We start from the raw sequence: 13,878 nt of genomic DNA, 5'->3' as shown, positions 1-13,878 counted from the left end.
CCACGCAGACACGGGGAGAATGTGCAGACTCCACACAGCCAGTGACCCAAGCCGGGAATAGAACCCGGGTTCCTGGCGCTGTGCGGCAGCAGTGCTAACCAGTGTGCCATCATACCGCCCCAGCTTTAGCCCAGCTAAAGCTATCTGTGCCAGCTCCATACAAGAGCAACATTGCTAGTCCTTTTTTCTTTTACCTATGTAACCTCTAATTATGATTCATCCAAAATAGAAATTTTGACTTAAAATCTGTCAGATTTCTGTTTTTTAAAATTACGATTCTGGAAAGTTGGTGTTAGCTTTGATTGTTGGTGCAGAAAGGTTTAGAACACAGCTGTTAGTGCATCAGCGATTCCTAACAGAAACTCTGTTGATTTTGATTAACTAGTACATACTCGAGAGAAGAGGGATATGGCCAAATCTAATTTGTTAATGGCATCTGGGAGTGAGGATTGGAGCATATGAAAAGGAGTAGATTATCTAGCCCCTCCAACATGTTCCATCATTCACTGAGACCACAACCATTTGTATCTTAACCCCTTGGTTCCATATCCAATAACACCCTCATGTCAGAAAATCATCAATCTCAAATTTGAAATGTTCAAATGACCCCTGGCCTCATTACCGCTTTAGGGGAGGTATGAGGGGAAGTGGAATTATAGAATCCTACAACGCAGAAGGAGGCCATTCGGCCCATCAAGCCTGCACCAACCACAATCCCACCCAGGCCCTATCCCCATACATTTATCCTAACTAGTCCCCCTGACACTAAGGGTCAATTTTGCATAGCCAGTCAACCTAACCCGTGCATCTTTGGACTGTGGGAGGAAACCGGAGCACCCAAAGGAAACCCACACAGACACAGGGAGAATGTGCAAACTCCACACAGACAGTGGCCCAAGGCCAGAATTGAACCCGGGTCCCTGGCGCTGTGAGGCAGCAGTGCTAACCACTGTGCCACCATGCCGCCCAGAAGAAGAACTCCAGATTTCCTCTACTCTTTGTGTGAAAAATTGCCTTCTGATATCACCCCTGAATGGCCTCACTCTAAAGTTCCCCAAAACCCATCCCCTCCTCTCCTGACCCTTGCTCTTTACTCAACCACCAGGTAAAGTAGATGCTCTCTATCTACTTATCAACTCTTTGATCATCTTAAACATCTCAATTAGATCACTCCTTAATTTCCTACACTCAGGGTAATACAAGCCTAGTTTCTGCAAAAGACCAGGCAAAAGGGGAAATTCTTCCTTCCTTTCTAGTGCTGAACAATATTAAATGGTAAAATGGTGCGTTCTCTTATCTCTGACGCTGAAGATCATGCAGGTTAGGAGGTTGCAAGGTTTAGTTATTGCACTGTGCTGGGTTAGCTGATCTCAAGGCCGGATTGGTAAAGTCTTGTGGCTCGAGAAGGTGGCTTTTTCAGCAAGTTGACGAAGATCCACTGGTTTCTAATGAAACATTTGTGCATAGAATCATACAGTGCAGAAGGAGGCCATTTGGCCCATCCAGTCTGCACCGGCCACAATCCACAGGCCCTATCCCCATAACCCCACATATTTACCCTGCTTGTCCCCCTGACACGAAGGGGCAATTTAACATGGCCAATCAACCTAGCCTGGACATCTTTGAACTACATATGTACACTGGAGAGATTGTGATTTTATTTTTTTAAATATATTTTTATTTGAGTCTTACCATTCTTACAAGTAAAGCGATGCACCTTCAAAACTGGTACAGCACAGCTTGATCATTTCTCCATATATAAAAGTAGAAAAAGATGGCACTTCCATATACACAAAAGAATAGTGACAGGGCAAGTAGCAGGACGGGCAAAAAAAGGATAAAGCCATGTGGTGCATACTCTTGAATATTGTATGCTAGAGGCAGTGCTATGTAGCCTATGGAAAGCCTTGTAGGAGTAGAGGCTGTGCTCCCATTGCCTGCCAATACTGCCCAGCCTCAAACATGAAGACCATTGAGCTGAGTTATCCATGAAATGCTTCAATATTCCAGAGTGGGAGTTCTTAATTTAAAAAGAATAAAAATCTGAGCCTGTGGATGACGTTAGTGGAATATTTTAATGGTGATATTGAAGAAAGCTGTTTTACTGTCAGTAGATGTTTCTTCAGCTGCCAACTTGTTGTGTTCTTCCTGCACCCACTTTGCTTTTCCAGGCATGACCAAAGCTTTTCCCTCAGCTGGGGAATATTGAACCTGTTTTCCAGATCACAAGGGAGGGAATTAATTACCTTGTAGGAGCAAAAAGAAAAGCAGTTTGAGTACAAAATAGGAACTCCTGGCACTGACTTTCTGGTTAAATTTTCAGCAGAAGAAACTTCACCCTGGCCTTCCCCCTAAATTGTTCACAGATTACAATTATAGATTTTTCTTGGCAACTTTTTTTGTTAAGATGCTGCTGCTGAGTGGAGCTGTTAATTGTAATATTGTATCCTCTCATCATTCCAGCATTTTCTGTCCTCAAGAAAACACAGAAGAAGCTCTATTGCTGCTGCTCATTAGTGAATCTATGGTAAGTGTGATCGCTCGACAACCGAGGGAAGTTCAATGTGGTGACATTTAATGTAATTATAATTGTCCCAATGGAAACGATAGCTTCATGCATGTGAAATGGAGCTGTTGTGAAGAAATAGCACATTAATAAATTCTGATGGTTCTCTTTGGCAAGCACATTGGGCTGCACAGCTCTCGCAAGGAGAGAATCATATTTAACTGGGAGTTCCAAGCTCTTAAGCACAGAAAATGGCCATTCGGCCCATCAGGCCTGTGCCGGTGTTTATGCTACACTAATTTAAATTAATAAATTGAAGGGCGGCGCAGTGGTTAGCACTGCTGCCTCAGCGCCAGGGACCCGGGTTCAATTCCACTCTCGAGTGACTGTGTGGAGTTTGCAGGTCCGTCCCCCCCTGTGTCTGCGTGCGTTTCCTCCGGGTGCTCCAGTTTCCTCCCACAGACCAAAGATGTGCGTGTTAGGTAGATTGGCCATGCTAAATTGCCCCTTGGTGTAGCAAGATATATAGGTTAGAAAGATTAACGGGGTAAATATGTGGGGTTGCCAGGATAGGGCCTGGTGGTGGGATTGCTGTTGGTGCAGGCTCAACGGGCCGAATGGCCTCCTTCTGCACTGTAGGAATCCTATGATTCTATGAACTGCTAAACTGAGGTAAACTCACGGCAAAATAGACCAGGATAAAGCAGGAAGTTAAAAGCAGGAATTTGAAAATTAGGCTAAAGATTTATGTCAGTTCTCTAAGACTTCTATAATGTCTGAGCCAAGAGAAAAATGATCAGCACTGGTGCTCCTTTTCCAGTCAGATCAGGAGAATCTCAAGATGTCGCAGCCCTCCTGGGGGATTGTGCGTGAGGCAGGGTTTGACTGAGAAATTGCCTCTCTTGTGATCAGTTTATGAGAGTTGGAACGTCTGGGGATTGACAGCAGATGAAATCACGTGCTAACATATCCATGACACAGTGAGAGGCTTAGTCACAGGCTAGTGTATCCACGGGAGCGCTGACTGCCCTGTTCATTCCTCACACGCGTCCTGGAGTTTGAGACACTCCAGTTTCAACAACAGAAGAGCTGTTTCCCTACTCTGCCTACAAGGATGGACTTATGCAGCACTGCATACCACAGGTTACCCAGGATTGGTTAAAAGCGAAACTCTTGTCATTTTTCCCTAAGTGGGATTGTCGGTGCAGACTCGATGGGCCAAATGGCCTCCTTCTGCACTGTAGGGTTTCTATGATGATGATGATTCTATGATTTTTGGTTAACCAGCACCACCCATTCCCCACGCATGCCAGATTTTACTGAACCATGTCCATTTTGAGAGAGCAGATGTCTGATCCACTCCAGTGCAGAACAAGGGGGGCGCTGCAGTTTTGCTCAGGATGATGGGATTAAGAGCCCTGGCCTGTAAGCTAGTTTCTGTTCATTGAGCCATGGCTGGCACTCTGATTGAACAAATATCCCATCTCGCTCTTGGTGTTGAAACGTTTTATTTTCTACGTCCCAAACGTCCTGTGACAACCCCTCCAGAAAGATCCCAGGTTTGACCCCTGATCTGTGTAGAAGTTAACCTGCTGGCTGTATTAATGTGAATTCAATCAGCGATGGTGAGGCAGTTCACTCACAAGCCTAATTTCACTTATTCAAATGTTAGTGTTCCAAGTAAGATGATGCACTTACCAGTCAAACAAACTTGATGTGGTGAAACAGGCCTATCGAGTGTACAGTTCCTCAGCTTAATCTTCTGGGTTGAAATCAATTTCCTGTTAGAGTTTACTGTTTTAAATGCTTTTCTTTACGGCAAATCACTAATCTAAATGTCTATATAAGGCACTCGGCTATCTCTCTACACTATGTATCATGTGTATGCCTCAGTGGGTGAAAATCATACCATTGATTGAGATGAGTGAAGATAGCTTCATCTTTCTTTTCAATTTCTCAGTTTCTTTGTCTCATTCCTGAGGTTACCATTTCAATGAAGTCTTAATGGGCAGGTGTCTCGCAGTGTTCTCTCGCACGGCCCGTGCTATGATGAAGATACGTATGTTTATATCAAGTGGCATTCTTTTTCTTTCTCAGGGCTCTGGCATAGAGAGATAACCTTCCTGCCAGTCTTACACTGTGAGCTGAAGCAATGTTTATCTCTTTGTTACTGATGTCTCCCAACAGTCACCACAGAACAAAACTGAAGTTGCTTTTTTGTTTAACCTTTGCTGTTTGCAAGATCAACTCGTGCAAGGAAATCGAATTGTGTTCTGAGTTAATACCCTGCATTTACCCAAACTTTGTGGAGAGTTTTATTAGCAAAAGGTTTTTGCATTTTGGTTTATATTGTTCTTTATTCCCTGTCAATGGACGATTGATTCTTACTGTAGTGCACTGGTTTCCCAGTATACTGCCGACAAGAACTCAGTGATTCAGCAAGTTTTTCATCTAAGGGAAATGCTGAGCAAAGATTGGGAATAGAGTCATAGAGGTTTACAGCATGGAAACAGGCCCTTCGGCCCAACTTGTCCATGCTGCCTTTTTAACCACTAAGCCAGTCCCAGTTGCCCGCGTTTGGCCCATATCCCTCTATACCCATCTTACCCATGTAACTGTCTAAATGCTTTTTAAAAGACAAAATTGTACCCGCCTCTACTACTGCCTCTGGCAGCTCATCCCAGACACTCACCACCTTCTGTGTGAAAACATTGCCCCTCTGGACCCTTTTATATCTCTCCCCTCTCACCGTACATCACATGGGGAGCAAGAAAATAGGTGAGTGAGTTAACTTGGAATTCACTTGAGCATCTTCTGAGGATGCTCAGGACATCTTATCCTGGGAGGCCACAGACCTGACCTTTCGATTGACAACAATCTCCTGCAGAGCTAGGAAAATATATCCAATTTTTACAGATACATGGGGAAAAAGTACAAGAGTGTGAAGTTTAAAGTTTATTTATTAGTGTCACAAGCAGGCTTGCATTAACATTGCAATGATGTTACTGTGAAAATCCCTGAGTTGAAAACCTCATGTTGCTTTTAACAACAACAGCAACTTGCATTTATGTAGTACCTTTAATGTCGCAAAACATCTCGAGGTGCTTCACAAAGTGTTATTAAACAAAATTTGACACCAAGCTACGTGAGGTTTTAGGAGAGCTAACCAAAAGCTTAGAAAGACCATGGTTTTAAGGAGCATTTTAAAGGGAGAGAGGGAGGCAGAGAGGTTTAGGGAGGGAAATTCTGGAGCTTCGAGCCAAGGCAGCTGAAGGTACAGCTGCCAGTGCTGGGGCACAGGAAGCAGAAGAGGCCAACATTCAAGCAACTTGAGTGTCCTCAGAAGGTTGGAGGGCGAGAGGAGGTGACAGAGGTAGGAAAGGTACAAACCGTGGAACGATTTGAACACGGATGACAATTTGAAAAATTGAAGCATTTTGGAACGTTTATTGAATGATTGGTGTACACACCCACGATGATGACTCCCTCAGCATTTAAACCTGAGGCTAAACAGTTACAAGTACCAGTACAATGGGCATTCTGACTTCCATTTGAGTGTCATCTTATTTTGGGATTTTATTTTATTTGTTTAAAGCAATACATACTAAATGTCCGTTCTTACCTACAATGAGGGGCGGCCCAGTGGTTAGCACTGCTGCCTCACAGCGCCAGGGATCCGGGTTCGATTCTCAGACTCGGGCCATTGTCTGTGTGGAGACTGCACGTTCTCCCCGTGTCTGCATGGGTTTCCTCCAGGTGCTCCAGTTTCCTCCTACAGTCTGAAAGATGTGCGGGTTAGGTGGATTGCCCATGCTAAATTGCCCCTTAGTGTCAGAGGGACTAGCTAGGGTAAATGCATGGGGTTATGGGGATAGGACCTGGGTGGGGTTGTGGTCGATGTAGACTTGATTGACTGAATGGCCTCCTTCTGCACTGTAGGAATTCTATGGATTAGGAGTAGTACTGATATAAGTGCCTGAGTTGGAACTAGATCAATTAAAATATTATTGTGAGCGTACATCCTGTCATAATTTGTATGTGTTGTGATGCAGATTGTGATTGTCTTGTCTGCCTGTTTCCTGTCTGATATTGTGAAGATTCAGTTTGGGTGTGTCAAATTACAGAGCAAACTGTGAATGGAGTTCTTAGTTAACCTGCTGGTTGCTCAGTGCAGTTTAACATTAGGCAGCCACGGGTATAAATGAAGCTCTAAAGTCATCAGTGGCTCCTTCCTGGAAGTTCACTGGAATAAGTCCTCTGTTTACTACCCCTGACTTATTGTGAAAGGCTGATGTTTTTCTTCCACACAGATTGATTGGAGAGTATTTTCACAAGCTGTGCTGCACCCTGTTTTTCTCCTGCTGCTCATAATTATGTTTTATTTTTATGTTAACTATTCGCAGAAATGTGATGTCACGTCTTTGTTTTCATTAACCTCAGTCTTTGTTAGTCCTCTGAGGGCACACTGGCTGCTCGCTGAGGAAAAAGTAGCACCTGGTGTAATGCTGAACGTCAAGCAGAGGAGGCCAGGTTCTCTTGTAGGCCTATGCTGATTTTGACCAAGGCAATGAAGAACCAATGTGATTGCTCTCAGTGACTCTGACCCAAAGTCAAAGCCACTGCCGGTCACCAGTCTCTATGTGTGTACATTCCATGGTGCACACTGCTGCCACTCTATGACCATTCTCTATGATGGGTATGTGAGACCGTGGCCAGCCTCGGTTACGATTCACTCTCTTGCCCCCTTCCCTCAGTTTGAGGAGTCTCACTGTCGAGGAACATGCATGAAGAATAGGAGGGTGAGAGGTGGGTTACCAGCATCTGTTGAACTCATTATTTCTCTGGAGAGCAGGAAAGCAGACTGGGGAGGAATCAAAGAAAAGGTCCAAAGTGATATTACTTTTTGACTGGTCGGGAGATTTGAGCTTGAAGCAAAATAATCGAGATGCAAATATTTAATTTGAGTTTCCAGGACAGCTGCAGTTCCAATCTTAAGTAGGGCAAAAATAAATTAAAATGTTGGGTTCGGAGAGTAGCATTGTGGTCAGTGACTTTGCTGTGTTGTGTTTTCCAGGCTAACAGGGATGCAGTGCTGAGCCGGATCCCAGAACACAACAATGATCGCATTATCAGTTTACAGAGTGCCTCCATTGTCTATGATCTTCTAACAATAGCACTGGGAAGACGTGGTCAATATGAAATGCTGTCAGAGGTCAGTCCAGTCCAGAAGACAGTTTGTTGCAGACTTGCCGTTGCACAATATTACACCAGTTAAACATGTTTCACCAGACCCATCACTCTGATCTGGAATATTGTTCACAGCCCATTAAATCTCATTTGTTTCACATTTCACAAAATGGCGATGACCCCAGCAATTTTAAAATATAAATTTCAGTGACAGGAGGAGGGGTAGTGTTAAATTCTCTATTTACACTTGGGAATTAGGGAGAGTTGAGTAAGCTGCCCTTCTATCAGCTTTAATCAGTGAAGCGTGTGCCCATGGTCTTCCCCTGCTCACTCTCCAATTCCCACTGCTCTTTTTCTCTTCCACATTCAGTCTCACTCTTTTTTGTCTGCTATCCATCCATCTCCATTTGTTTTCTGTTCACCCTCTCTTTCCCACTTAAGTTGATTTCTTACCTCCTCTCACACTCTTGTCTTCCATTCGTTTTTGATAGTTCTGCTCTTCTTCTCCATCTCAGTTATTGTGTGTCCTTCCTCTTTGTCTCTCTTTCCCCCTCTCAGGCTGGCTGGCTCTCACTGTTGGACTGTTTTTCATTATCGTTCTTCTCCTACCATCTGATCATAGAATCCCTACAGACAGGGTCCCAGGTGCTGTGAGGCAGCAGTGCTAACCACTGTGCCACCATGCTGTCTGACCTCCTGGTTATTTGCTTTACTTCCCTTTCATGAATGTGGCAGGGACCAAATACAGTCACCTCCAGCTTTCCAATATTTCATTGGTGAAAATTGCTGCTCATCCTATAATGGATATCAGACAAGCAGTCTGACAGCTTTGAGACAGGGCATTGGTGAGGCCGCAGCTGAAATACTGTGTGCAGTATTGGTCCCCTTATTTGCGGAAGGATATATTGGCCTTGGAGGGAGTGCAGAGAAGGGTCACCAGGTTGATACCAGAGATGAGGGGTGTTGATTATGAGGAGAGACTGAGCAGATTGGGTTTGTATTCGTTGGAATTTAGAAGGCTGAGGGGGGATCTTATAGAGACCTATAAGATAATGAAGGGGCTGGATAGGGTAGAGATGGAGAGATTCTTTCCACTTAGAAAGGAAACTAGAACTAGAGGGCACAGCCTCAAAATAAAGGGGGATCAGTTTAGGACAGAGTTGAGGAGGAACTTCTTCTCTCAGAGGGTGGTGAATCTCTGGAATTCTCTGCCCACTGAAGTGGTGGAGGCTACCTCGTTGAATATGTTTAAATCACGGATAGATGGATTCCTGATCGGTAAGGGAATTAGGGGTTATAGGGATCAGGCGGGTAAGTGGAACTTATCCACTTCAGATCAGCCATGATCTTGTTGAATGGCGGGGCAGGCTCAAGGGGCTAGATGGCCTACTCCTGCTCCTGCTCCTATTTCTTATGTTCTTATGAGACAACAGAGGGGCGAGAGGAATGGTGATCATGCCTGATATACATCCCTTTTTATATTTCTTTTCCAGTTCGCAACTTCTGTTATTTATTTACTCTTCACCTATCTCCATTCCATGCCTCTCCCCTTCCACCGCCTACAGCATGGCAGCACTGAGGGAACCAGGTTGCTAATGCAATAATAGACTATGGTTGGAAACCTAAGCATTGCTGCCTGAATATAGTGTTGTAAAAATGAATGAAATGACAAATTATTATGCAGAATAATTCCTGAACTTCTCAATCTCTCCACCTTCTTTTCTTCCTTTAAGGCCCTTTCTTGAACCCACTATTTTATTCTTTTGGCCATCTCCTAACATAGGCACACATCTTTTTTTCCTTTCCTTGCTGTCAAGCATCATTTTTCTGTGTAATTGCAAGTTTTTTTATTCATTCATGGGATGTGAACATCGCTGGCTAGATCAGCATTTATTGCCCATCCCGAATTGCTCTTGAGAAGGTGGTGGTGAGCTGCCACCTTGAACCACTGCAGTCCATGTGGTGTAGGTACACCCACAGTGCTGTTAGGAAGGGAGTTCCTGGATTTTAACCAGTGACGGTAAAGGAGCAGTGATATATTTCCAAGTCAGGATGGCATGTGGCTTGGAAGAGAATTTGCAGGTGGTGGTGTTCCCAGGTATCTGCTGTCCTTGTCCTTCTAGATGGTAGCAATCGTGGGTTTGGAAGGTGCTGCCTAAGGAGCCTTCATGAATTCCTGTAGTGCATCTTGTAGATGCTGCCACTGCATGGGTGATAGAGGGAGTGAATGTTTATGGGTGGGGTGCCATCAAGTGGGTTACTTTGTTCTGGATGGTGTTGAGCTTCCTGAGTGTTGTTGAAGCTGCCCTCATCCATTTCGGGTGCTCGAGACAGAGGTGCACAGATCTCTCTCAGGGTTGTCGGGCTGGAGGAGATTACAGAGATCGGAAGCGAGGCCATGGAATAATTTGAAAACAAGAATGGGAATTTTAAAAATTGAGCCTTTGTTTAACCTGGGTCCAGTGTAGGTCAGTGAACACAAGGATTGATTGTGAATAGGATTTTGTGCAAATTTGGACTCAGGAAGCAGAGTTTTGGGTGACCTCAGGTTTACTGAGAGTAGAATGAGCAAGGCCAGCCAAGATTGTATTGGAATAGTAAAACTAAAGGTAACAAGAGCATGATGAGGGTTTCAGCAGCATGGTCCGTGCTGATACCATTATTGCACCAATCTGTTTCAGTTTTAGGTCATTGGCAGGGGAGGGATGGAGTCGATGGCTAGGAGGAGATGGAGTTTGTGGCAGGGATCAAATACAGTCACCTCCAGCTTTCCAATATTTCATTGGTGAAAATTCCTGCTCATCCTATAATGGATATCAGACAAGCAGTCTGACAGCTTTGAGACAACAGAGGGGCGAGAGGAATGGTGATCATGCCTGATATATATCCAAACTCCATTTGCTTACCTCGCCCCATATCCCTTGCCAAGGAAAAACCTATCGCTATCAGACTTGAAGCTTTTTATTCAGCTGGCATCCAGCATTTTGCTGGGTGGGAGTTCCTTGCTTCTGCCACCCTTAGCATGAACAAGTATCTATTAACTCCTCTCCTGAATTGCCTCGCACTGATTTAAGATTGTGTCCCTTTGTCCAAGACTCCCCAGCAGCAGAAACATTTATCGACCCTATCATTTACTTCCAAAATCCACAAATTTCAATCACACCAGCCCTCCACCTTTTTTTTGTATGATAGGAAATAGAAGCCTAGTTTATGTCCTCTTTCCTCATAATTTAACCTTGGGAATCCAGGTAACGTTTTGGTGAACCTGTTTCTGACCCTGTCCAAGATCAATATCTTGAAGTACTACCAAATAAACCTGTTGGACTTTAACCTGGTGTTGTGAGACTTCTTACCAAGGTCAATATCTATACAGAACTGTACACAGTGCCTCAGGTATGCTGCAGCTTGAGATTTATAAAACTGTATCAAGACTTCTTTTCCTTTACATTCAACCCCATTTATAAAAGCGAACATTCCATTAGCCCTTTGGGTTTTCTTTTTCAATCTGACCCCTGCATTTTAATGATCTTTGCACGGTACCCCCTAAATCTCGTTGGGCCTCCGCTCCTCTTAACACTGCACCCTATAAAATAGTCAGTGAGCTGAGCATCGTGATGACGAGGATGAGGTTTTTCTTCATTAAAAGCCTGATACAATTACAACCGATAAGCTCATCCCACTTGGCACATTTGGGGCTTGGAATGTCAGACCTCCCACCTTTGATGAAGATGGACCTAACCTCCATTCCAGCAGAAACCTCGTGCCTTGATGCTCGGAATGGATTCAAGTCATTTTTTTGAAACAATAAATAATTGTAATTCTTTGTATTGTGAAACACTTTTTAAATCTATACTCATTCACAGCTCTCTCGTGGTCCGGGGTTTAGCAAGCTGTTATTCAAGCTCTTGGGGAGGAAGAAATTATTGCTGTTAATTCCTTTAAACAGCTGAATATTGGATATAAAGAGAGGCTCTGCGGCTCTAATTCTTATCATTTAATCCCACTATCACACCATTGTGATTATTCTACTTTGAAAAGTACCCACGAATAACCCTCAGCCTATGAGTTGCTTGGTTTGAGATTCTTGTTAATTATTTTGAATTGTATGTAGGTCGTAGCCATTAACTGGGCATTCACCTGAGTCCATTACAGCTGGATACAGACTAAAACTGGTTGTTGGGCTAGGAAGTTTATGCTTGTAATGTGTAATGTAAAAGTGTGTAAAGATTGGCTTTCTGGATTAGAATATGGCAACAGAGAATAGCTGTCTAAAGGTGAAGAGAAATTCAGACAGAAATAGTAACTATTGTGAAAAATGACAAGGCAAACGAGGAAGAATGTTTCCCCTCGCTAGGGGACCTAGAACCAGGAGACACGGACCATTTAGGACTGAAAGCAGAAGGATTTTCTTCATTCTGAGGGTGGTGAATTTTTGGAATTCTCAACTCCAGAGGGCTGTTAGTTATTGAGTATGTTCAGGGCAGAGATCGATACATTTCTAGTTGTTAAAGATATCAAGGGATACGGGGATAACGTGGGGAAAATGGTGTTGAAGTAGACGATCAACTATGATCTAGTTAAATGTCAAACCTGGCTCGAGGGGCCAAACGGCCCACTCCAGCTCCTATTTCCTATGTCCCTGTAAACCTCCAATGTTCTCGGAGTAAGGATCATATACCAGTGAAGAATAAAGTAAATATCTGGGCTCTGGTCCGGACCAAAAAGGAGGCACGCTATGGCCTCGGTGTTGTCATTTCCTCCTAGAATTAATGCTAGAAATAAAGTATTTTCTGAGTCATTTGGATTGCAAAGAGAGTTTGGACCTTCTATTGGAATTCTTAGATGAAATTATAAAAAATGATGATTTGTTGAATGTCACTGAGGTCAGACTTTGACTGATCTTGAAAAACCGATGGATATTCCTTGAAGGAGAACTATTTTCTCTGGTGTTAAAGCTGCTGCTTTCTGCCTTAAGCTGAAATATTCGGAAAGTCATCTCGTATTTCTAACAACTGTCTGTCTGGAATCTTAAACATTCTGAATCATTGAGCAACTATTGTATGTCAGCAGATGAAACGTGCGTGACAACATTGCTTGGGGTCAAGAGACTGTGGATTTGCTATTGGCGCTTTTCATCCTCATTCTACCGGTCTTTAATCCTTCCACTATATTAACGACTGCATCCAGTATCTGGTCCATTTTAAAATCTGGAAATCATCTATTTGTGTCACTGTGCAATGCTTCACGAAAGCTGGAGGAAATTACTCGAGCCAGGTCCGGCATTCAACTAGATCGTAGTTGATCTTCTACATCAACGCCATTTTCCCTACGTTATCCCCGTATCCCTTGATATCTTTAACAACTAGAAATGTATCGATCTCTGCCCTGAACATACTCAATAACTAAGCCTCCACAGCCCTCGAGTTGAGAATCATACACTTTAACAGATTGCATAAAGGATTGTCAAAATTCAGTTTGGGGATCCCTGTATTAGCATTCAAGTTGTGTGAAGCTGTCTCATGTGAAAGGCTTCTAAAGGGTGTTCGGTTCTTGGAGGAGGAGACCCTGGTGAATCAGGTGTCAGCTGCCTTGAAAAATATCCTTGTGGGAACAGTAATTTCCTTCAGCTTTCGTGAAGCATTGCACAGTGACACACAGAATAGAGGACTCAATGATTTCCAGATTTTAAAATGGACCAGATACTGGATGCAGTCGTTAATATAGTCAGCTAGTGTGTGTATTTTTTTGGCCTTTACTTTAACAGCAGTTTTTCAAGTTTAAAGTGAAAACTAGAAGTGGGCAGCAAAGGAGTCTGGGAAGGGTTTTTTAAGCGCGTGAAGTATAAAAGGTAGGCTGCAGTATACAGCGGGCAGCGTCGGGAGCGGGCGGTGGAGTGTGTGGGAAGCAGAGTGTGAGCTATAAGACTTTGGCTCACAGGGCTTAGGCTGAAAGGGCGAGTAGGGGTGAGTTGAATTCATTTTTGCACTTTCTACCTGGTACTGGCAAGGTATCTAGAGGGGATGGGTGTGCAGGCAGTGCAATGTTCCTCTTGCACTATGTTTGAGGTGAGGGACGACGACAGTGTCCCTACTGATTACACCTGTGGGAAGTGCACCCATCTGCAGCTCCTCCAAAACCGTGTTAGGGAACTGGAGCTGGAGTTGGATGAACTTAGGATCATCAGG

The 13,878-nt window shown here is 43.8% G+C and overlaps 1 protein-coding gene across 6 annotated transcripts in view; it reads left to right on the top strand.

The window, feature by feature from the left end:
- Positions 1-13,878, top strand: part of ttc7b (tetratricopeptide repeat domain 7B) — a 348,584-nt gene that overhangs the window by 109,514 nt on the left and 225,192 nt on the right. For all 6 annotated transcript variants that reach the window (XM_078234474.1, XM_078234471.1, XM_078234470.1 and 3 more), the window contains 2 exons: positions 2,464-2,527; positions 7,581-7,718. In XM_078234474.1, the coding sequence (XP_078090600.1) occupies positions 2,464-2,527; positions 7,581-7,718 (202 nt within the window). The remainder of the gene's footprint in view (positions 1-2,463; positions 2,528-7,580; positions 7,719-13,878) is intronic.

The sequence above is a fragment of the Mustelus asterias genome, chromosome 18 (assembly GCF_964213995.1).
Source record: "Mustelus asterias chromosome 18, sMusAst1.hap1.1, whole genome shotgun sequence".
Taxonomy (NCBI): domain Eukaryota; kingdom Metazoa; phylum Chordata; class Chondrichthyes; order Carcharhiniformes; family Triakidae; genus Mustelus; species Mustelus asterias.
The sequence above is the reverse complement of the archived record's forward strand: the minus strand, read 5'-3'. Positions and strand labels throughout refer to the sequence as shown.